This window comes from Oncorhynchus mykiss, chromosome 2, assembly GCF_013265735.2.
Source record: "Oncorhynchus mykiss isolate Arlee chromosome 2, USDA_OmykA_1.1, whole genome shotgun sequence".
NCBI lineage: Eukaryota > Metazoa > Chordata > Actinopteri > Salmoniformes > Salmonidae > Oncorhynchus > Oncorhynchus mykiss.
This window is the reverse complement of record NC_048566.1, coordinates 34,823,739-34,849,419: the sequence shown is the minus strand read 5'-3', so window position 1 is coordinate 34,849,419 and position 25,681 is coordinate 34,823,739. Positions and strand designations below refer to the sequence as shown.

The 25,681-nt window shown below is 43.8% G+C and overlaps 1 protein-coding gene across 1 annotated transcript; it reads left to right on the top strand.

Moving 5' to 3' along the window:
• The first annotated feature begins 205 nt into the window (after positions 1-205).
• On the top strand, positions 206-24,487 carry LOC110488219 (alkylglycerol monooxygenase-like). Its single transcript, XM_036946769.1, has 6 exons — positions 206-298; positions 1,876-1,942; positions 2,174-2,253; positions 6,793-6,877; positions 7,136-7,242; positions 23,876-24,487. The coding sequence occupies exons 1-6, from the start codon at positions 218-220 to the stop codon at positions 23,954-23,956; spliced, it is 501 nt and encodes a 166-aa protein (XP_036802664.1). The 5' UTR covers positions 206-217; the 3' UTR covers positions 23,957-24,487.
• Positions 24,488-25,681: the final 1,194 nt, after the last annotated feature.

Genomic DNA, 25,681 nt, shown 5'->3' with positions numbered 1-25,681 from the left:
CCAGAAACAACATTGTCACTGTGGTAGTATGTTTATTTTGATTGGTGGTTTCAGATGTGTCCATGTAAACAGGATTATTAGGGAAATAGTTGTTCTTGCAAAGCATGTAAACGATTTAAATTGAACTATTATATTGATTTGACTATCCACAATTATCGTCTTATTGTGTGTATGTAACCGTATTCATTGTGTCTGTCCTCAGGTGTTCTATCTCCCCATGGCGTTGGCAGTACCACCCTCTGTGTTTGCTGTTCACATCCAATTCAACCTGGTCTACCAGTTCTGGATCCACACTGAGGTAGATACAACCCACAGTACCACCCAGTCTCAGGTTACCATCCGCAAGACCTTAGGGCCAACCTGGGTCCTATTCATTAGTGCACACCGTAGCCAAACGTTTTGAAATGGAGAACAAAAATAAGCACTTCTTATTGGATAAGCTTAGGTAGTCTCTCCCCGTTTTGGCCCATTTGCTTCTTTTTTTATGCCTATTGAATGCGACCCTGTTTAATTATGATTATTCATGTAGTCAATATTCTACAAGATTCATTATGTATATTTCCCAATTACTGTAATAGCTTAAACTGTAAAATAATTCAGAGATAAAGCTACTTTGGCTGAAAGTTCTCTCACTCTAGTCCCTATACTATCTGCTGTTAAGGGGAGCTCAAGTCAAACCTGCCTTTAATAAAAAATAATGAGATTTTATGAAATATTCCAAACAGAAGCAAGACCAATCGTTCTCCTTTAAAGTGACTGGTAGTATCATTTTTACAATCCCCAATCGTTAGAGGAATGAAGGGAGTTGGAATCACTTCCATCTTTTACTACACTATTAGTGAAAACAGTCATAAAATCACAATATTCTGTGGGATATAATTTATGATTTCTTTATAGACTTTTTTGATGTTGAGTAATTTATTGGCAAGTGATTCCCAGACCTGATCTGGGGGGAAAAAAGTGAAGTGAAGCGGCAAAACCTTTTTCATTCAAGATAAAACTCTGGCTGTTGCCAGACCACTCATTACATGGAAATAATGATTTAAAAATCATTTCCCAGACTGACTCTACGATCACTGGTAGACTTTAACATCAAAATGTCTGTAAAAGTCGCACCCAAAGAAAAATCTGATTCTTCTGAAATATGTGCCTTATGGTATGATCTGTAATGATTGTTTGTGTGTGGTGTGGGTGTGTTTGTGTGTGTGTGTGTGTGTGTGTGTGTGTGTGTGTGTGTGTGTGTGTGTGTCTGTCTGCTTAATAGAGTGATTGAACAGCCATACGTGTTTGATTATGAATGACTGAGATATTGTTTTGGAATGCTTGTGCATGCATTCATTTGTATTTCTGGAAGGAAGTGTGTGTGTTCATATTAGCTACTATTACAAGCATGCTTGTATGTATACGTGTGTGTACAGTGTGTGTTCAAGTGTACTGTATGTAAGAGCATTATCAACAGTGTCAACTGCTTTATAGTCTTGGCACCGTTCGCCATCCTAGTGTTGCTTTCACTTCAAATCTGATAAATATTGTTCTTTCCATCTGGGAATTTGGCCACCTCATGATTTCCATCATTCTTAAAGCTTAGACCTAACTCATCAAATAAGAAAATGCTTTAGTCTTATAAATAAGGTTTCAAGACAGATACATTTAGTTGTTAACCAAATTGCCAAAAAAGATCCCAGGTTGCACTACCAGTTATAACACAAATTGGCGAGAATCTCTATTACCATATTTTTTTAGTACAGGACTAGGTTTAATCTATGTTTAATTTATTTATACGGAAACCAGCCCAAATTGTAGCAGCTAGGCTATTACATGTTTTATTTTGTTATTTAAAAATTGTTTCATGTATGTACATTCTCTGTCTTTCAGGTGATCAGAGATATGGGACCTCTGGAGTGGGTCCTAAACACCCCCAGTCACCACAGAGTTCACCACAGTAAGAAAGAAAGCCTCTTCTTCTCTTCTCAAACACACATATTCTTGCCGTACTTGACATGAGCTGATCAGTGCAGTATTGGCGAAAAAGGAAAATGATGTGTTGCATTTCATTGGCAGGGCGAAATTAATATTGCATTGATAAAAATTACAGGGGAAGGTTCACAGGGTGATTGCTTGTTGTAATATGGCATTGTCGGTATAACTACATTCTCTTACTTTGATTTATCAGGTACCTTTGCTCCAGATGGCGATAAAGTTGTCTACGGTCTCGTACACAAAATAAACACATTTGAAGTCCTCCATATTCAGGTTAGTCCTAAGAGAAAATACAAAACGCAAGATTATTTTCTTATTTGCTGTGTTTTATTTTGTACAATGTAAGATATAAACTGCTAGACTATAAATGTATAGCGACCCTGTTTAATTAAGCTAGCGAAGAGCAAATTGTCACAGTGTTCAGACTGAGCTGACACTGCATGCAAACTGTCTGATTGTCCCCGTATTACATCAGTGGAATCAAACCATTTGTAGAGCAGTTACTCTCAATCACTTTGTAGGAGTAAATGTTACGCCTGGAACAGCCATGCTGTAACCATAACATTATTACGCAACCTTAAACAAACCTCCCAGCAGAGGTGAAAGAATCCAATCAAATGAAATACTAGACGTTGTGTTTGATTATTTTCACTGCCCTTACCGCTGGCAACCTACCGCATGAGCAATGCCTCCCAAATGGAGGAACATTCTCCACACAGTATTAATTAACGCACAGATTAGCATTGACAACAATGAGTATGTAGTAATACCAGGGCTTTTATAGTAAAACTGCTTATGTAATATAATGTGACTGTAATGTGACGGTATATCTTTTATATTTTTGCTTTAGTTCAAGTCCTATAAATACTTGTGGAGGAGGTACAACAGATACAAGAAAGTCTTCATTAAATTAGGCGTCCTCTGGAAAGGACCACATTGGCAAACCCAAAGCTGGGGGATCACGCAGAGGTGCCCGCGGTACTGCCACATTCAAAAGGAAGACACGTTTTGTCATTAGAGGTGGAGAGAAAACGAGAGAGCGATAGTTAGAGAGGGTGTGTAAAGCCGTGGGGAATCATGGAGTGAAAGAGAGTAGGAAGGGGGAGTTGAAGATAGTGTTCTTGCATTTTAGGTGTGTCTGCATTCCCAAAAGGGGCACATTTGACACTTTCATACTTCATTACCTATCATTATGATGCAAAGAAAAACACTATATTTACTGTTCAAATGACTCACGGTGTTCTCACTTGAAAGATTCACATTTTATACAGCCTTTACATGGAAACACCACACCAAATAAATCATTGAGGCCTTTGTAGGGGGAACACAATAAGCTCATTTTCACTTTAAATAGCAAGTCTGTGGGTGCCCTGCTAGGGATCAAAAGGGTGTGTGTGTGTGTATGCTACTATAGTGCCCATCAGGAGCCCCGGCGGTTGGCTTTGAAAAAGCGCTGATGGTGGCACATATTTAGACCTTTCACACTTAAAACAAAACTCCACCCCTCGACTTTATGATTAAATTGTCCCTAAACGCTTGCATGGTGATTCTAAACATGTGGAGGGTGCTGGAATTTGACTGAAATATCTTGAAAGGCTTGCCATTGTAGGCCTAGACGGGTATTTTCTAAGGAGAGAGAGAGAGAGAGGGAGAGTGAGAGAGAGAGAGAGAGTCAGAGTCGAATGTGTTGTCTTTTGAGGCTAAGCAGAGCTGTGGGCTGGAACACCTACAAGGAAACCCACATGTGGCTAACTCACCCAAGACCCCTGGAAAACCCCTGCAAGAATCCTGTACCAATTCAACATCTAGTTCTCTACAATGTTGTGTTTTAAACAAAGTTTAAGGTACATACAGTGTAGATGTTCTATGGTGAATTGTTTGAAAGTATCTTATGATCTGCATATAGACAAGCCATGACAATATGGCCAGTTTAAAAAGAATTGCAGCATTCAGGAATTATGTTATGTTGTCTTATCTTTTTGCTTAGCTGTATTATATTTCTGTTTTAATATTTCTAGTTTATGTCATTGACAGGTTACTGGAGAAGAGCTGCCATACAATCCCAGTTGGCCTCTGCCTTTGCAAGTCTATGTCTGCGTACATGGTCTAATGTCGTTGTGTGTTTACCGGGATCTGTTATGTATTGTCAATCCCAAGAGTTACCAGTCATAGATAATCAACTGGGATTGAAAGCACATGGGCTCTTATCTTATTTTAGCCATTTGAAATAACGTCTTTTTAATTCTGTTCAAAGGAACGAAGTCACAAACATTCTGTTTATTTTATCTGATGACATGCTTCATGTGGTTGTTTTTATACAGTATTTACACAGAACATAGTGACTCTGCTACCATTAAGTCAGAATGACTCACTGTCAGTCCTCTTTAAAATAACCTTTGTCTATTATTTTCCACTCTCAGAGCCAAAAGCCCCCTCCCCCCACTTTCAAAAAACCCAAGTCAGGTTTCCTCAGCAGTTATCTTTGGACTGCTTTTTTCCCCAGGCATAGTTTCAGTTAGCCAAAATGTGATGTCCCACCCAACACTTCAAGCTGAGACAAAATGGCCTGTCTTCATGTGATTCCTACCTCCATGGTGTTCCCTTAGTTGTGGTCCTCCCTCCACATAGGCCCACAGTCAAAGAGTTCCCCCCTCTTATTGGCCACCAGCACAGCAGCTGGTGGTCTAACAGTGAACAATAACACCTTAATTGCCAAGTCAACCACTTCCCAACCATTTCCCAACCTAAATAGCCTTCAGGATGCTGTAATCAGGATTTCCAGGGAAAATAACAAAGTTGGGACCTTGGCCTGACAATAAATCATGTGCATGTATGTATGCATACCTCCATATTCACTAGGCACGTATTTACGATGACTATTGATGATACGGTGTAGCGCAATTTATGGTCTTAGCCTTAATTTAAAGACATTAAAACGTTTCAAACAAATGAAGTTAGCCTTTAATTACATCATGGGTATAGCCTCGTGTAGCTACAGTTTCTTTCAGGTTGGCTAATTTTACGATAAGGACAGACAGGTAAATTGACCAAGTCGAAACGCCAACTCCTCAACTCAGAATCCAACCAATCTCTTGTCCTGAAAATAATAACGGTCGTGATGATAACCATGATAATAACACGTTCATCTCCAGGTCTCCGGGGATATAGAAACAATAACATAATCAGTCGGTTGCTGGAGTCACTGAAGCACCAGCAGATGGTGAATTTCATCTGGGAGTTTTATTTTCACTCACTGTTATTGTTGAAATATGATATGGGACAAAATCATTTTTTTCGCACTAAGCAGGCCTGAAAATCCAATCATTTCAGTTGTGTCTAGCGTCCATTCCCCCAGGGTAGAGATAGTCAAAGTAAAGATCATGTAAACTAACTGACCTGCTTTGACTCCTGGGTAACAGTACCAGTGGGTGCAAGACAGTATAATAACCTAATAAAATGTAATAAATAAATAAAATACAATTGCCAAATAATACATTGCTGAATAGATTTGTAATTAGCTTACAATAACTGTAGTTACTGTATTACTGTCAATTTAGACCTTAAACGTTACTGACTGTAGTGATGGATAAGTTTACTGTGTGTCTTTGGAATCCATGTAATGGAAACGTTGATTCATTACCTCTTATTTGCCCCAATTGAATACATACAGTAGCACCCCGCCTATACTTTCCCACATGTGGGTTAGGGGAATATAGGGTTTAACGATTATAGTGCCTGTACCATATAAACATTAAGAAATACTACTTTATTGCTTCCTGTTGATATGTTGATGCCATATATGGCCTGCAGGGAATGTGCATTGTTGTGTATGCACTGCATGGAAGGAGACCAGTGACGTTTGCATGTCAGGGCCTCTGAGTGGAGTGTTGAAGATCCAACCCCTGCTCTGGCAGACCAATCTAGTCCCTTAGGAGAAGCCAGTCTTACAGCTGTATTTTAGGTTAGGAACTTAAGGCCATGGATTTTCACCACTCATGTATCCATCCACAGGTTGGGGTTGTGTGCGAACAAAACACAAGCAGCTCACCAAGGTCAATGTCAATGTGTACAGTATAGAACTAGTGTTCCCTATAGTGTATAGTGGTACTGAGAGCTATGTACCGCAACGTCCCTTAGCGGGACAAAACAGACATGGTCAGAAGTAATATCCCTATTATATTGAGCATGAGAAAGGGAAAGGGGATACCTAGTCAGTTGCACAACTGAATGCCTTCAATCGAAATGTGTCTTCCTCATTCAACCCAACCCTTGTGAATCAGAGAGGTGCTGGGGCTGCCTTAATTGTGTGAGTCACGGTTACTGGCAAAACTCTACACTATATTGTGTTGGGGAGCTAGATGTAATATAATAGCTTACTGTGTATAGATGTGTAGTCTGGGCTATTAAAAGGGACATGGTTCATGACTTCACTCGTAGTCAAATCTCCTGTGCCCATAATTCACCATACAGATGCAAGATCTTAATTTGATCCAGCTTGTTTCAATGGGAAAATAATCCTACAGCAAGAGGAAATGTGAATTATTATGTTGATTATAATTGATGGACATTTTTGTAAGGGTTGATACATTTTTCGTAAGGGAAAATCAAGTCTGAAATTTCAACGAGGAAAGACCAACATCAGAAGCCATTTTAAATCTGAAATACACTGCAAGTTTGACATTTCCTGCATTGCATGAAAGTTATCCTGCAACAGGGGTTTCAAATTAATATCCTACATCTGTACTTGATGTTTATGTATTTTTCCCATAACTTTTTCTCAAGATAAGCATTATTTGTGTGTCTATGTTATAGATGCTATCCCAGCTGACTGTTCTGATGATGACTGGCTACATTCTACTCAGTCTGACCTCCATTGGCTTCATCATTGACCAAAACTGTACTGTCACATTTCACTGTTACTGTACTGTTATCCATCACTGTAAATTGCTTGGAATTAGTACACACAGAATGGCCCTCTTCAAGGTTATGTGGTCCAACCCAATTTAAGTCAAACAATTTAGAAGATTGACATGGAAAGAACTGCAATGATGACTGATCAATAGGTTCTCTCATATCTGTTGGATTTCAATGCCATGACTGAATTGACTTGAATCAATTGAGTTCCTTATTGGCGGTTGTTACGTTCTTTCCCTAGGCAGGTCAACGGCATCCATGTTGGAGTTGCTGCGCTGTGTTCTGACGGTGATGCTGCTGCGATACGGCTACATGACGGCACCAGCACCACTGGTTGTGCCCATTGAGGTAGGAGACTGACCGTGCTGCTCCGACAAAACATTTTAGAACCCCCTTTTGGAGAATGATACCATATGCTACTCTAACATTTACAACACAAATTCTTCAAGAGGTGTGATAACTTGGTATCCTACTGTAATGTGAAGCCAGAGATAAAAGTAGGCATTTATCCACGCCATTTCATTGTCCCAAACATATTACTAGGAAATACAGACATACTGTATGTGACAATGAGACAGAAACATACTTTCAGAGGTAACGTTTAGTGTAATACAACCATATTAACCAATCAATAAGAATGTTGTTTTTGACGATGACCGTGTGAAAGAGTGTCAGGAAATAGTGCACTTAGCAGTATGCCCTCCGGGCGATGGTAGGATGGGTGGGGCGTGGTGTGTGGGGAGTAGAGTGTGTGAGTTTGTCTCTGATGATGAGCGGAGTCGACAGCCAGTCTTTAGGGGCCATTAGGCCTAGTTAGAGCATCGGCCCTTCCTGTAGCCAGCCATGCTCTGTGGATAAAGATGCACTGTGTTTAGGTGTGACAGATAGGCCATTACTGTAGCGTGTGTGTGTCCCTGTATCTGTCCATCGTGCCTCATTGTGTTTGTGCGTGTGCGTTAGCGTGTGTATGTGTGCATGTGTGTGTGTGAACCATCACTGGCTCCGGCCCCACATTTACCTGTGATGTATGACTCCAGATGTACGGCTCAATTGACCATAAAATTGCTGTGCGTTTCTGGCACTTGCGGTGGAGATCTAGCTCGTGGCTGACCTCTCATTATTTGCCCTTCTCTCTCCCTCTCTCCCTCTCTCCCTCCCTCCTTTACTCCCTTGTTCCCTGCCATCTCAGGCAGTGCGACCTGCAACACGTCTGGAACCAATTAGTCTAGTCTGCCGCTAACCAAAGCTGGCTGATGAGATTCACACGTGAGCACTGCGGCTGAATCGCTACTTTTATTGTGTGACTGCACATCTGCACACTCAGGTGTTCAAAAAGGAGACTGGAGTTTTTTCCCAGCCCCTTTTTTTTCAAGATGATAAAAACTAATAAATGTTGTGAATTCATTACAAATGCATTCAACTTCAACTTGAAAAACGTGTTCATCGTGATTTATTCACTACATGCTACATGGCAGTATTTTCTCCATGACATCTTTGTTTTATATACTCTGTCTGTGAATGAGTCATTAGGCCCTATTCGTTGTCTCAGTATTTCAGTTGGAGCGTAATAAATGTCACCTAAGCAAGTGGTGCCCATTGAAAAGCGTTGTGATTTTCATGAAACGTTTCCTGACTTTGTACCTTGTTCCCCATTGCTAGAAGTGAGGCAACAAAGAAACCGAGGTACGGTAATGATATATTGTCCTGACGTGTGAGGTGAACGGCCAACTCTTTGCTGCTGGCGGCTAGGCGTTTTGAAGTCGCGCCGATCAATTCATGCCGGGGACTCAAAGTGGAGGGAAGTTCACATTTCATTGTAGTCACTCATTCGATTCCACTATTAAAAAAGAACTACAAAAAATAGGTTGAGTTTAAGCACTCAAAGCCCACTGGCATGATATACAGCACCCTTAAAGCTCACTGTGGTATTTATAGTGGCTCTGGATATTTCCCTTGTAAAGCTGCAGGCTTGACCTGTAAACCAAGGCTGGGGTACCTCTCACCCTCCCTTCCCCACCCACACCCAAATGTCTGAGTGGCACACATGGAGCCAGGCTGTATTAGGTAGAATGGTGGTGTGTGGGCGGGCGTAAAGTGTGTGTGTGTGTGTGTGTGTGTGTGTGTGTGTGTGTGTGTGTGTGTGTGAGAGAGAGAATATGTGTGTGTGTGCGTGTGTGAGAGAGAGAGAATATATTTGTGTGTGTATGTACGTGTGTGTGTGTGTCTGTGTGCCTGCATGCTTGCGTGTATGTGCGTGTGTGTGCCAGTGCATTTACACTGAATGTTTGTGCGTGCATGTGTCTGTGTGTGGTTATGATTAGGGGCTGGGCGTTGAGACTTGGGAGGACTGGCCTGTAATGATGTAACATATGGTTTTTAGGCCCATGGTCTGTATGCCTGAAGGCCTGAAGGCATAAGGGAACGTGCTGTAGATCCCGGTTGGACTCTGTCTCACAGTCATTAAGGAGCTACTCTCCCAACAGGTTAACCCCCTGACTAGTGAAGTCATAGCAATTTAAGAGACATAATAAAAATACACCTGTCCTCCCGTGGACCGGTGTATTGGAAAAGGAACCTCTGAGCGGCTCTTCTCAGCCCTGCTGTGAGAATGATGAATCACTTTGTATTCAAAATGAGTCGCTCACTGCACAACCAATGAGAAAAGAGTTGTCTGTAGTCAGATTCAGTATCATGAGGAGGCTACTTTACCAATGAGGGTCTGTTTGCAGTTGGCACTTTTTGCTGTGAGCAGGGCTCATATAACACCAGATAACTGAATCCACAAGTATGCCAGAAATCGTCATAACTTATTAATTCATCATTTTTGATCACTTCCTCTATTTTGTGTAACACTTATTTTGATTTTCTCTAACTTTTTGAGGGGGAAAAAATATTCCATTGAGTCAGAACAATATTATCAAGTTCACGTCAACACCAAAGCTCACCTCAGCTCATGGCAGCTCTTATCTAGCCCAACACCTGACCCATCTACAAGAACAACATCTCCCATAAACCCATAGTTCCACCCATTGTTGACACACCAACCCTGAATGAAAAGATAAGACAGCAATCAGTGAATATACACTGTTATCTGAGAGATCTGTTTCCACTAGCTCATTTTCAGGTGCGAGAGGTTAGCGTTAGCGCCCTTTGAGAGAGAATGCCTAGTAGCAGAAACACACTGAAATGCCTGAGGTTAAGGGATCATTTGGGGCTATGGAAAGTCTGAGAGAATGACATCATCTGAATGCTCCCAGGGATGGAAAGCAAATCTCCTCTTTGGCAAAAATGGAGGGATTTGAAGTGTGGGGTAATAGTGTTTTCTCCAAGTAAACAGCCCAAACTACTGCTTGTGTGAAATAGTATCAGTCAATGTGCTGGGGTACACGTCACTCAACAGTAAGAACTGTTTATGTGTTGTCAAGGCTCATGCCATGGAAATCGAAATAGATTGTTTGTTTTTTTTGTGGTAATTCCTGAAAGCCATCTCAGAGTAGGAGTGCTGATCTAGGATCAGGCGCCCCGTCCATATAATATTATGAATTATGATCAACACTCCTACTTGAAGACACCTTATGTGTCACACCCTGACCTTAGATATCCCTGTTTTCTATATATTTTGGTTAGGTCAGGGTGTGACTAGGGTGGGTACTCTAGTTTTGTGCATTCTATTTTGTGTACATTCTATGTTGTCTATTTCTTTGTTTGTGGCCGAGTGTGGTTCCCAATCAGAGGCAGCTGTCTATCGTTGTCTCTGATTGGGAATCATACTTTTCCTGGATGGAAAAGGATCCTGGACGCAGGCCGGGGAGTATCGCCGTCCTAAGGAGGAGATAGAGGCAGAGAAAGCGGAACGACAACATTACGAGGAGTTATACCAACAAGGCAAGCACGAGAGGCAGCCCCAAAAAAGTGATGCGCATGGTGTCTCCAGTGCGCATTCACAGCCCGGTGCACTCTGTTCCAGCTCCCCGCATTTGCTGCGCTAAAGTGGGAATCCAGCCAGGACGGGTTGTGCCGGCTCAGCGCTCCTGGTCTCCAGTACACCTCTTTGGACCAGGATATCCTGCGCCGGCTCTACGTACTGTATCGCCAGTACGCCTTCACAGCCCAGTGCGTCCTGTTCCAGCGCCCCGCACTTGTCGAGCTAAAGTGAGCATCCAGCCAGGACGCGTTGTTCCAGCTCTACGCTCCAGACCTCCATTGGGCCATCACGGTCCAGTACGTCCTGTGCCTGCTCCTCGCACTCGCCCTGAGGTGCGTGTCATCAGCCCGGTACCACCAGTGCCGGCACCACGCATCAGGCCTCCAGTGCGCCTCCACAGTCCAGTACGTCCTGTGCCTCTTCCCCGCACTCGCCCTGAGATGTGTGTCATCAGCCCGATGCCACCTGTACCGGTCCCACGCATCAGGCCTCCAGTGCGCCTCCACAGTCCAGAGTTTCCGGCGACAGTTCCCAGTCCAGAGCTTCCGGCGACGTTCCACAGTCCGGAACCTCCAAAGACGGTCCACAGTCCGGAACCTCCAGCGACGGTCCCCGGTCCGGCACCTCCAGCGACGGTCCCCGGTCCGGCGCCTCCAGCGACGGTCCCCAGCGACGAGCTGCAGTCCAGAGCCTCCAGCGGTGGTTCCCAGTTCTGAGCCTCCGGCGATGATCCACGGTCCGGTTCTATAGAAGCGGAGGGATCAGTGTAGGGAGCGGGGACAACGCCTCAAACCGGAGCCGCCACCGAGGGTAGATGTCCACCCAGACCCTCCCCTATAGGTTCAGGTTTGCGGCCGGGAGTCCGCACCTTTGGACTTTCTGTTGTGGGATCTTGTCTACATTTAGTTGCCTGAGTGCACAACAGTAGCTTCACGTTTCGTTTGGTTGTTTGTTGTTTTTGTTCAGTGAGTTTCGGTTTATTAAAATTATGTGGAACTCTACTCACGCTGCGCCTTGGTCTCATCATTACGACGATCGTGACATTATGAATAATGGCTCTGACTTGATATCCTCAAAAGCCAAAGCACACCATAATGGTTGTTTTAGGAGTTTAAATAATTAATTGTCCCTTAATCGTAAATTATTCATCAATGAAATACAAAAACATTACCAACAATATACAACATTACTAGATGGTAAACTCATACGCCATTTCTCCTTGAAATCCAGCTGTTGTCTCACTGGTCCAAATTCCATGTGATCAGATTTCATGCCGCAACAGCAACGCTCTCAAAACAAGTTCTGTATGTATTAGTCACATTATAACAAACTGAAGCCATAGATACAGACACACTGGGGATAGAAGTGTTTATTTCTAAGGCCTACACTCTTAGAAAAAAAGGTGCTATCTAGAACCTAAAAGGTTTCTTCGGCTGTCCCCATAGGAGAGCCCTTTAAATAACCCTTTTTGGTTTCAGGAAGAACCCTTTGGTTTCCAGGTAGAACCCTATTGGGTTCCAGGTAGTACTCTTTCCCCAGAGGGTTTTTACATGGAACCCAAAATAGTTCTACCTGAAACCAAAAAGGGTTCTCCTATGGGGATAGCCAAAGCCATTTTGGAACCATTTTTTCTAAGTGAATAATATAATGCAAGGCTATCTTTGTTGCAGGGGAGCTTACCCCCCCCCCCCCCCCCCCCCCCCCTAAAAAAGAAACAGAAACACAGACTTGCACACATGCAAACACACGCACACCCACCATCACACATACTCACTTTCTAATCTAATCAATGTAATAACATATACAGTGATCTCCAAAAATATTGGGTCAGTGACAATTTTTTACATTATTTTGGCTCTTTACTCTAGTACTTAGGAATTGAGGAGGAGGAGGTAGATGAGGAAAAAATATGATGTCAAGTAGTGAAGGAGGACCACAAACCCCTACGCTAATCTGTCATGCTATTCCAACCCCAGTACTAAATCAAATCAAATGTTATTTGTCACATGCGCCCGAATACAACAGTGAAATGCTTACTTACAAGCCCTTAACCAACAATGCTGATTAAAGAAAATGAAGTGTTAGTAAAAAATAGATAAGTAATAAATAAATATGAATTAATAATTAATATAAGCGGCAGTAAAATAACAGTAGCGAGGCTATGCAATAGTCTAGGTAGCCATTTAATTAGCTGTTTAGGACTTTTCTGGCTTGGGGGTAGAAGCTGTTAAAAAGCCTTTTGGAACTAGATTTGGTGCTCTGGTACCACTTGCCGTGCAGTCTATGACTAGGGTTGCTGGAGTCTTTTTAGGGCCTTCCTCTGACACCGCCTGGTATAGAGGTCCTGGATGGCAGGAAGCTTGGCCCCAGTGATGTACTGGGCCGTACGCACTACCTTCTGTAGTGCCTTGCGGTCGGAGGCCGAGCAGTTGCCATACCAGGCAGTGATACAACGAGTCAGGATGCTCTCGATGGTGCGACTGTATAACTTTTTGAGGATCTGATGGCCCATGCCAAATCTTTTCAGTCTCCTGAGGGGGAATAGGCTCTGTCGTGCCCTCTTCACGACTGTCTTGGTGCGTTTGGACCATGATAGTTTGTTGGGGATGTGGACACCAAGGAACCTGCTCCACTACAGCCCCGTTGATGAGAATGAGGGCATGCTCTGTCCTCCTTTTCCTGTAGTCAACAATCATCTCCTTTGTCTTGATCACATTGAGGGAGAGGTTGTTGTCCTGGCACCACACGGCCAGGTCTCTGACCTCCTCCCTATAGGCTGTCTCTTCGTTGTCGGTGATCAGCCCTACCACTGTTGTGTTGTCGGCAAACTTAATGATGGTGTTGGAGTCGTGTCTGGCCATGGAGTTATGAGTGAACAGGGAGTACAGGAGGGGACTGAGCACAAACCCCTGAGGGGCCCCTGTGTTGAGGATCAGCGTGGCAGATGTGTTGTTAGCTACCCTTATCACTGAAAATGTAAGTGAAGACACTTGCCAGTTGGTCAGCACATGCTCAGAGTACACGTCCTGGTAATCTGTCTGGCCCGGCTGCCTTGTGAATGTTGATCTGTTTAAAGGTCTTACTCACATCGGCTACGAAGAGCAGGATCTCACAGCCAGTCAGTCAGCCAGAACAGCTGATGCTCTCATGCATGCGTCAGTGTGTAATTTAGCCCGTCTGGTAGACTCTTGTAACTAGGCAGCTCGCGGCTGTGCTTCCCTTTGTAGTTTTGAATAGTTTGCAAGCCCTACCACATCCGACAAGCATCGGAGCCAGTGTAGTCCGATTCAATCTTAGTCCTGTATTGAAGCTTTGCCTGTTTGATGGTTCGTCTGAGGGCCTCGCAAGATTTCTTATAAGCGTCCGGGTTAGAGTCCCGCTCTTTGAAAGAGGCAGCTCTACCCTTTAGCTCAGTGGGAATGTTGGCGGTAATCAAATCAAATTTATTTATATAGCCCTTCTTACATCAGCTGATATCTCAAAGTGCTGTACAGAAACCCAGCCTAAAACCCCAAACAGCAAACAATGCAGGTGTAGAAGCACGGTTGCTAGGAAAAACTCCCTAGAAAGGTCAAAACCTAGGAAGAAACCTAGAGAGGAACCAGGCTATGAGGGGTGGCCAGTCCTCTTCTGGCTGTGCCAGGTGGAGATTATAACAGAACATGGCCAAGATGTTCAAATGTTCATAAATGACCAGCATGGTCAAATAATAATAATCACAGTAGTTGTCGAGGGTGCAGCAAGTCAGCATCTCAGGACTATTTGTCAGTTGGTTTTTCATAGCCGATCATTAAGAGTATCCCTACCGCTCCTGCTGTCTCTAGAGAGTTGAAAACAGCAGGTCTGGGACAGGTAGCACGTCCGGCGAACAGGTCAGTGTTCCATAGTCGCAGGCAGAACAGTTGAAACTGGAGCAGCAGCACGGCCAGGTGGACTGGGGACAGCAAGGAGTCATCATGCCAGGTAGTCCTGAGGCATGGTCCTAGGGCTCAGGTCCTCCGAGAGAGAGAAAGAAAGAGAGAAAGAGAGAATTAGAGAGAGCATACTTAAATTCACACAGGACACCGGATAAGACAGGAGAAGTACTCCAGATATAACAAACTGACCCTAGCCCCCCGACACATAAACACATCAAATCCATGGCTTCTGATTGGGGTATGTACGTACAATCAATGTGGGGACGACGCCATCGATGCACTTATTTGAATGTGATCAGGTTCCTACAGTACAATACGCTGACAGAGGATGAGAGGGAGGAGAAGACAGAGGTGGAGGTGGAGCAAAAGAAGGGAAGGAGGGAGGGAAGGATAGTTATCTCTCTCTCTTACAAGCCCCTGGGGTTCCATCCATCTTCGCCCTTCTCTGTGGAATCCCATTGAACTGATTTACAGAACGTCCGCTGAGACTCTAGTTCTAGGGCTCTGGCTTGGCCTGATTGCTCCATCAAAGCACACCAGGCTTGATTTTGCAAGGCAGAAGTCTCCCTCTCTCTCCTTTGTTTTTTCATCCCTTGTTTCTGGACCCGCTCCCGTCGCGCCGCGGCTGCCAACTTTCCGCCTGCGCTCTCTCTCTCCGGAGTGGGCCGCCTCACCGCTGGAGCCACCCAGAGCATTATGGGTATTAGTAAGATCGAGACTTTCATGGCTGAGGCTTACAGTGTGCATTCCAAATGACATCTTATTCACTATAATGTGTGCTACTTTTCACCAGAGCCATTTAAGTGTGCCATTTAAGACATGGCCCTAAACTTTCATGGCTGAGGCTTTAGAATGTGCCGAGCCCATGGCTTCTGCAGTAATGACATTGTAATAGTGTGTAAACACACACAGCCAGGAGGTCGGTGATGGTGAATTGTCTTTCACTTTCGCTGACCCCAGAACAGTAGAAAGGTGAAAGGCCTCATGGACAGGATAGGTTTGTTGTGACCTTGGATCTGTCCTCTGACATCCTTGGAGAAAATAGCGCTGATGAGAGTTGAAAGAGTAGACTGAGACACTGAAGGAGTCCCTTTGTGACTTAACCATGATTGGGAATATAGCAGAATTTTGCTACATTACTACTGCACAAGCTGTGTGTGTTATGTGAGTGTCTGCACATGCATGCGTACGTGCATGTGTGTGTGTCTGTTTATCTGTGTGTCTGTATGTGTGTGTTGGAGAGTGTTTCCCATGGCTCTCATACAGTTGTTAGGCCCCAGACAGAGTAGCCTCTCTGGAGAGACATTAACCTGCTCAGCATCTCTCTGTTGACTGGGTTCAAAGACAGGAGTCAAGTGTGTCTGCTTATATTGAAGAGGGAGGAACTAGACCCAGCAGGAGGAGAGACGTGTGTGTTTTTACTACATACATACACTATCGTTCAAAAGTTTGGGGTCACTTAGAAATGACCTTGTTTTTGAAAGAAAATCAAATTTTTTGTCCATTAAACTAACATCAAATTGATCAGAAATACAGTGTAGACATTGTTAATATTGTAAATGACTATTGTAGCTGGAAACGGCTTTTTTAATAGAATATCTACATAGGTGTACAGAGGCCCAGTATCAGCAACCATCTCTCCTGTGTTCCAATGGCACGTTGTATTAGCTAATCCAGGTTTATCATTTTAAAAGGCTAATTGATCATTAGAAAACCATTTTGCCATTATGTCAGCACAGCTGAAAACTGTTGTCCTAATTAAATAAGCAATAAAACTGGCCATTGTTAGACTAGTTGAATATCTGGAGCATCAGCATTTGTGGGTTCAAATACAGGTTCAAAATGGCCAGAAACAAAGAGCTTTCTTCTGAAACTTGTCAGTCTATTCTTGTTCTGAGAAATGAAGGCTATTCCATGCGAGAAATTGCCAAGAAACTGAAGATCTCGTACAATGCTGTGTACAACTCCCTTCACAGAACAGCGCAAACGGGCTCTAACCTCTTGGATTTAGGGAGCGCTATTTAAATTTTTGGATGAAAAACATTCCCGTTTTAAACAAGATATTTTGTCACGAAAAGATGCTTGACTATGCATTGACAGCTTTGGAAAGAAGACACTCTGACGTTTCCAAAACTGCAAAGATATTGTCTGTGAGTGCCACAGAACTGATGTTACAGGCGAAACCCAGATAAAAATCCCATCAGGAAGTACCGCATTTTTTGAAACCGCCTCATGCCAATGACTCCTTATATGGCTGTGAATGAGCTACGAATGAGCTTACGTTTTCCACGTATTCCCCAAGGTGTCTACAGCATTGTGACGTCTGTTTACGCATTTCCATTGAAGAATAGCCGTAAGGGTAAGGTAGCCATTTTTCCAATCGCTTCTTATAAGAAACCAATTGCCTCGACGAATATATTATCGAATATATATATGTTAAAAACACCTTGAGGATGGATCCTAAACAACGTTTCCCGTGTTTCTGTCGATATTATGGAATTAATTTGGAAAAAAGTTCGGCGTTGTAATGGTAGCATTTTCCGGTCGATTTCTCAGCCAAGCATGATGAACAAACGGGAGCTACTTCGCCTACAAAAATAATATTTTGGGAAAAAATGAACATTTGCTATCTAACTGGGAGTCTCCTGAGTGAAAGCATCCGAAGTTCTTCAAAGGTAAATTATTTAATTTGGTTGCTTTTCTTATTTTCGTGAAAATGTTGCCTGCTGCCAGCAGAGCTAGCATAGCATTATGCCATGATAAACTTACACAAATGCTTGTCTAGCGTTGGCTGTAACGCATATTTTGAAAATCTGAGATGACAGTGTTGTTAACAAAAGGCTAAGCTTGTGTTTGAATATATTTATTTCATTTCATTTGCGATTTTCATGAATAGGAAAAGTATTTATGTTCGCTGCGTCATGCAAATTCGTTTGAGGCTATGATTACGCTCCCGGATCCGGGATTGCTCGTCGCAAGAGGCTAACCAGAATAGAAAGAGGATTGGGAGGCCCTGGTGCACAACTGAGCAAGAGGACAAGTACATTAGAGTGCCTCACAAGTCCTCAACTGGCAGCTTAATTAAATAGTACCCGCAAAACACCAGTCTCAACGTCAACAGTGAAGAGGCGACTCCGGGTTGCTGGCTTTCTAGGCAGAGTTGCAAAGAAAAAGCAATATCTCAGACTGGCCAATAAAAAGAAAAGATTAAGATGAGCAAAATAACAACACAGAGACTGGACAGTATCCCGGAGTTGCCTCTTCACTGTTGACGCTGAGACTGGTGTAGGCTGTCTCTTCGTTGTTGGTAATCAAGCCTACTACTGTGGTGTTGTCTGCAAACTTGGTGATTGAGTTGGAGGTGTGCTTGGCCACACAGTCATTGGTGAACAGGGAGTACAGGAGGGGACTGAGCACGCACCCTTGTGGTCCCGCAGTGTTGAGAATCAGCGAAGTGGAGATGTTGTTTCCTACCTTCACCACCCAGCAGCAGCCCGTCAGCAAGTCCAGGACCCAATTGCACAGCGCGGGTTTGAGACCCATGGCCTCAAGCTTAATGATGAGCTTGGAGAGTACTATGGTGTTTAATGCTGAGCTATAGTCAATGAACAGCATTCTTACATAGGTATTCCTCTTATCCAGATGGGACAGGGCAGGGTGCAGTGTGATGGCAATTGCATTGTCTGTGAACCAATTGGAGAGGTAAGCAAATTGAAGTGGGTCTAGAGTGACAGGTAAGGTGGATGTGATATGATCCTTAACTAGTCTCTCAAAGCACTGCATGAGGACAGAAGTGAGTGCTATGGTGCGATAGTCATCTAGTTCAGTTACCTTTGCATTCTTGGGTACAGGAACAATTGTGGCCATCTTTAAGCATGTGGGGACAACAGACTGGGATAGGGAAAGATTGAATATGTCCGTAAACACACAAGCCAGGTGGTCTGCAAATGCTCTGAAGACATGGCTAGGGATGCCGTCTGGGGCAGCCTTGCGTCGGTGGCACTGTATTATCCTCAAAGCAGGCAAAGAAGGTGTTTAGTTTGTCTGGAAGCAAGACGTCTGTATCCACTATGGCTGGTTTTCCTTTTGTAGTCCGTGATTGTCTGTAGACCCTGCCACATACATCTTGTGACTCCACTTTGACTCTATACTGACATTTTGCTTGTTTGATTGCCTTGCAGAGGGAACGACTACTCTGTTTGTATTCTGCTATATTCCCACTCGCCTTGCTATGGTTAAATGCGGTGGTACGCACTTTCAGTTTAGCGCGAATGTAGCCATCTAGCCACGGTTTTTGGTTAGGGTAGGTTTAATTAGTCACAGTGGGTACAACATCTCCTATACACTTCCTTATAAACTCACTCACCGAATCAGCGTATACGTCAATATTATTCTCTGAGGCTACCCGGAACATATCAGCGTGATCAAAACAATATTGAAGCGTGGATTCCGATTGGTCAGACCAGCGTTGAATAGTCCTTAGCACGGAAACTTTCTGTTTGAGTTTCTGCCTATGGAAGGGAGGAGCAAAATGGAGTCATGGTCAGATTTGCCGAATGGAGGGCGGGGAGGGCCTTGTATGCATCGTGGAAGTTAGAAGTAAAATTGGTCCAGTGTTTTTCCAGCGCGAGTGCTACAGTCGATATGCTGATAGAATTTAGGTACCCTTTCCTCAAATTTGCTTTGTTAAAATCCCCACCTACAATAAATGCAGCATCAGGATATATGGTTTCCAGTTTGCATAAAGTCCAATGAAGTTCCTTGAGGGCCTTTGCGGTTTTGGCTTGAGGGGGGATATACACGGCTGTGACGACAACCCAAGATAATTATCTTGGGAGATAATACGGTCGGCATTTGATTGTGAGGAATTGTAGATCAGGTGAACAAAAGGACTTGGTGTGCACGCCTTCGAAGTCTGACTAGAAGACCGCTCCGACTCCCTCTCCCTCTTCTCCCACGGCGTTGTTTTGGGTCGGCCTCTGGAATCAGTTCAAATGTCTTGGGTGCTGCGGACAAAGGATTTGCTTCGGGAAAGTCGTATTCCCTGTCGTAGTGCAATTAAATTGATGCCGCTCTGAAATCCAATAGTTCTTCCCGGCTGTATGTAATTATCATGTTTCAAGAGAAGACCAAGATGCAGACAGTGTTGAAGTAACAAAAGTTTATTACTAGAACAGGGTGCAGGCAAAACAACAGGTCAGTAATCCAGATCAGAGTCCCTACGATACAGAACGGCAGGCAGTCTCGGGGTCAGGGCAGACAGAGACCAATAATCCAGGGTGGTGTTTGAAAAAAATATTTTACCTTTATATAACTAGGCAAGTCAGTTAAGAACAAATTCTTATTTTCAATGACGGCCTAGGAACAGTGGGTTAACTGCCTGTTCAGGGGCAGAACGAGAGATTTGTACCTTGTCAGCTCGAGGATTTGAACTTGCAACCTTCCGGTTACTAGTCCAATGAATGCTCTAACCACTAGGCTACCCTGCCTCCCCAGGTGTGACAAGGTACAGAACGGCAGGCTGGCTCAGGGTCAGGGCAGGCAGAATGGTCAAAACTGGGAAAACTAGACAACAGGAACTAGAAAAAGACAGGAGTAAGGGGAAAAACGCTGGTAGGCTTGATAAACAAAACAAACTGGCAACAGACAAACAGAGAACACAGGTATAAATACACTGGGGATAATGGGGAAGATAGATGACTCCTGGAAGAGAGTGGAGACAAGCACAAAGAATGGTGAAACAGATCAGGGCGTGACAGTAATAACACTAAGATATTCTGGGTTAACAACGTAAGAAATAATAAATAAAAAAACTAAGTACTGCACAGTTTCCTAAGGACTAGAAGTGAGGCATCCCTCTCTGTCAGCGCCATTTTAGTCTAGTACTTTGTTGAAGCACCTTTGACAGTGATTACAGCCTTGAGTCTTCTTTGGTATGACACTACGAGCTTGGCACATCTGTATTTGGGGAGTTTCTCCCATTCTTCTCTGCAGATCCTCTCAAGCGCTGTCAGGTTGGATGTCTTGACTGTGTGCTTAGGGTCGTTGTCCTGTTGGAAGGTGAATCTTCGCACCAATCTGAGAACCTGCTCCAGAACCTGATCTCTCTGTACTTTGCTCCGTTCATCATTCCCTCGATCCTGACTAGTCTCCCAGTCCCTGCTTCTGAAAAACATCCCCACAGCATGATGCTGCCACCACTATGCTTCACCATAGGGTTGGTGCCAGGTTTCCTCCATACGTGACGCTTGGCATTCAGGACAAAGAGTTCAATCTTGGTTTTATCAGACCAGAGAATATTGTTTCTCGTTGTCTGAGAGTCCTTAGGTGCCTTTTGGCAAACTCCAAGTGGGCTGTCATGTGTCTTTTACTCAGGAGTGGCTTCCATCTGGCCACTCTACCATGAAGGCCTGATTGGTGGAGTGCTGCAGAGACGGTTGTCCTTCTGGAAGGTTCTTTCATCTTCACAGAGAAACTTTGGAGCTATATCAGAGTGATCATCGGGTGTTTGGTCACCTCCCTGACCAAGGCCCTTCTCCCCACGATGGCTCAGTTTAGCCGGGCGGCCAGCTCTAGGAAGAGTCTTTGTGGTTCCAAACTTTTTCCATTTAAGAATGACGGAGGCCGCTGTGCTCTTGGGGACCTTCAATGCTGTAGAAATTTTTTGGTACCCTTTCCCAGATCTCTGCCTCGACCCAATCCTGTCTCGGAGCTCTACAGACAGTTCCTCTGACCTTTATGGTTTTGTTTTTGCTCTGACATGCACTGTCAACTGTGGGACCTTATATAGACAGGTGTGTGCCTTTCCAAATCATGTCCAATCAATTTAATTTACCACAAGTGGACTCCAATCAAGTTGTAGAAACTTCCCAAGGAGGATCAATGGAAACAGGATGCACCTGAGCTGAATTTTGAGTCTCATAGCAAAAGGTCAAAATACTTATGTAAGTAAAGTATTTCTGTTTTTTATATTTAATACATGTTTGCTTTGTCATTATGGGGTATTATGTGTAGATTGATCAGGAAAAATGTATTTTAATCAATTTTAGAATAAGGCTGTAACGTCATTTTGGGGGGGATAAGTCAAGGGGCCTGAATACTTTTCGAATGCACTGTATGCATGCATGCATACATACCCACATATGCGTGTGTGCGCTCATGTGTGTATCCCTGCCTGCGATTGAGGGAGTATGTGTTTGTGTGTGTCTAAGAATCTCTTAGCCCTGTTATGCAGATGTTTGAGTATTGCATCTCTCTCTCCTAATGTGGACTGTAGGCAGGCTAGCCATATGGACGGGAGGGGAGCTCTGGAAACATCCCATTACAAGTCATATATCACACTCCTGACAGCACCCATTCTGCGCTGTTTTCATTTCAATCATGAGTGCAGCTGCATGGGAGAACTCAGGGCTCCACCATGTTAACCCCCTACTGCCCAGGACAGCCACAGGTACCCCAATGTAGGGAGGTGGGGAGTCAAAGGTATAAGAAGAAAGGCTACCCTCTCACCTTGTGGCAGATATTCAATATCTCACTTTATTTATAGTCAATGCAGTCTCAACGGTACTGTAGAAGTGTATCCTCCTTGCTCAGAAAGGTAGAACATTATGTTCTATGTCTTGATTTGGACACAAGTTAACGGAAACTACTCAAAAATAAAGATCTACCACATGCATTTCTATTTGTCCTGCTCTGAGCACATTTGTTTAACTCATATTGGTCCTCTAATGAACTACCCTCTCTTGAAATCAAAACAAAGTGAGTGAGAGTGGATTTGTTGAGATTCCTACTTGGTGAACCAGTGTTCTCTGCTCATATTGCCTATTTACAGACGATCAAACCCCCGCTTCCGCATGTAATCTATTCCACGTGCATTATTTTCCCAGAGAAGTCTATTAAAATGTAGCGTAGTAAGGCCAACAGAGAGATGGGAGCAGAATAAATACAGTACCCCCGGTCGATCCAACATACAGCCCGGCCTTTTATGTGATTTGTGGGGTACTCCTGGGGCCTTGCTTCACTTTCGATCACAATCCATCTCAGGGATGGGTACAGCTCACATCACAACCTCATGTCTCTGTAAAGTGCTGCAGTGTAAAAACGTATGTCCAACCTAGACGTTGTGACTTTGGTCTCAGGCCCAGGTTGCCTCCCTCTCCTTCTTTTCTTCAGCCCCCCCCCCCCCTCCTCCTTCCTTCCTTCCCTCCCTCCCTCCCTCCTCCATCCTCTCCTTCCCTCAGTGGGGAACCTGTTGCCAGGACAGGTAGTGAGGGGCGGAAAAGCGGGGGGACATTCCAGGCCCTGTTGTGCTCTCTCACTCCCTCCCACTCTCCCTCCCCTCTCGGAGGAAAACAGCTGTGGCGTCCAGAGGAAACGCTGCCTTTTTTCCCATCAGGCCGTTGCCTGTGATGGACAGGGGCCTGGTTTGGCTTGCGCTGCGAGGTAGGATGCAGTTTATGGGCCAGAACACAGAGGGAAAGGGGGTCGGGGGAGGAGGGACAGGCGCCACAGGACAGCTTTTGGCCGAAATCTCTGGCATATTCCCCCGTGGCGTCCGACTTCTTGACCCCAACATGAGAGCATCATGGGAGATGGACTTTGCCGTACTCCTGCCAGTCCTTATATATCCCGTGCTAATATGTCTGGGTCGCAGTCTTTCTGTGTTTTCTTTCAATCAGGTATTAAGTGAAAGTTGATGCTGTGTTATTTCCTTTATCAATTGTGGGATGGATATGATATATATCCTTCCTTAATATCCTATGTATCTAGCTCTGTCAATCTGACCATCAATCATGTCCAGTGCACATAAATACATACAATGGTGCACCAAAAAAATGAGGGTAAGCGAATGAAGCAAATCAAATCTACTTAGAAGCAAACCAGAGTACTTTGGAAACATAGCTAAAAACAATGTAACGTTTGTTTGGGGTAAGTGCTCAAGAACAGCATCCAGTCACAACAAGATGTAGGTGTAAAATGAGTCAGTCAGTACTCACAGACACCTAATAAAGTAAAGAGCACATTGGCCTAACTCCTCTCTCTCTCTCTCGCTCTCTCTCTTTCTCTCTGTCTCTCTCTCTGTCTCTCTCTCTGTCTCTTTCTCCGTCTCTCTCCGTCTCTCTCTGTCTCTCTCTGTAAGGCCTTTGTCTCCATCTCCCTGCTGTACTGGGGCCTGCAGACATTCAGCCAATTGATTGCAGTCAAGCAGAAGACAACATGAGATTGTCAGGTCCCATTGGCTTACTGTACCTGGCTTCACCAAATGTTCGAAGGACTTTAGCCATGACTTTAGGTAGCCACACTTTACCATGTATTAACCAACTTACAAGCTTCTATGAATCAAAGAGGATTTATAATGAGCATATCTTGCCTCATAACAATATTTGTTAGTGTTTTTAATCGGACAAGCATATTATGTATGAACGGCCATAGGCCACTATACCTACGGCCATTCATAGTGTTTCTATGCTTTATCTTATGGGAAGGCAGCTTTTCTGATTTTGTTCAAATTATACTGTTATATGCTGCTATTGATTGACTGATTGATTACAATACAATACAATACATTCCAGTTTAGTGAGCCATTGAGAATATTATGAATGACTTTTAAAACTTTACCTACACCTTTACCTGTACAACAAATACCTCCTAAAACTGCAGGATAACTTTTCCTAGGATCTCTTTTTTCATGAAATATAATACTTCTTAACTCTATATTTTTCAGTTCCATTTTTGACTAAACAGTTTTCTGTTACCAGTTTCACTCATCAATTTCAGAAATAAACACTGTATTAGATATTCATGTATTTTATATAACTAAAACTGTGATTAATTTGTATTATGGTATCTGAATAAGTAACACTACACTACTCTACTTCACTACCATGGGCTGGAAAATAGTTTCAGGATTCTGCACCAGGTGGCACTGTTGTTGCCTTAAGACTGCATTCATTTTATAGATAAGGTTGCCCCTCGACTCTAGTTAAGGTAAGGATTGGAGAAGGAAGATCTGTACCTGGGGTTGCCTAATACAGGTAACTGACAAAATATTAGAAACACTTGAGTAAACGAGGGACTCAAAGTATATTGAAAACAGGTGCTTCAACACAGGTGTGGTTCCTTAGTTAATTAAGCAATTAACGTCCCATCATGCTTAGGGTCATGCTGGGCTGACCATTATTTTTGGCTTCCATGGCTATGCCCCCATAGGATGTCAATGCCCCCATCCACAGGGCAAGAGTGGTCACTGGAGCGGTTCTGGGATGACACCAGAGACAGAGTTTTCCACTATCATCAACAAAACACCAAATTATGGAATTTCTCATGGAAGAATGGTTTCGCCTCACTCCAACAGAGTTCCAGAATAAATGCCAAGGTGCATTGAAGCTTTCCTGGCTTTGTGGTGGCCCAATGTCCTATTAAGACACTTCATGTTGGTGTTTCCTTTATTTTGGTAGTTACCTGTACATCAGACCGTGGGCAGCTGGCCTGGTCATAGAATAAAACAAACAAAAACTGTGTAGGTGGCCTACCCAAGGGAAGCCTAGTTGAACTGCAGAAACGTGAGTAGACTCGTAGGCCTACAGAACATATCTCTGGTACCTGTTATTCAATGTCCAATGAGCTGTTCACGTACTTACCGTCGGGCAGACTGTATCGGAGTATGAGGTCTGATAGAAACTGTCTCTGAGCCTGTGGGTATCTTCAAGCCATCAGACTGCTGAACACTTGAACTGGACTGACCACCTGCTCTGATTCTCCTCACCTTAGCACACGTACACCCACACAGACATACACTTTTGTGTACGAAACATTAAGAAAACACCTGCTCTTTCCATGGCATAGACTGACCAGGTCAATCCAGGTGAAAGCTATGATCCCTTATTGATGTCACTAAATCCACTTCAATCAGTGTAGATGAAGGGGAGGAAACAGGTTCAAGAAA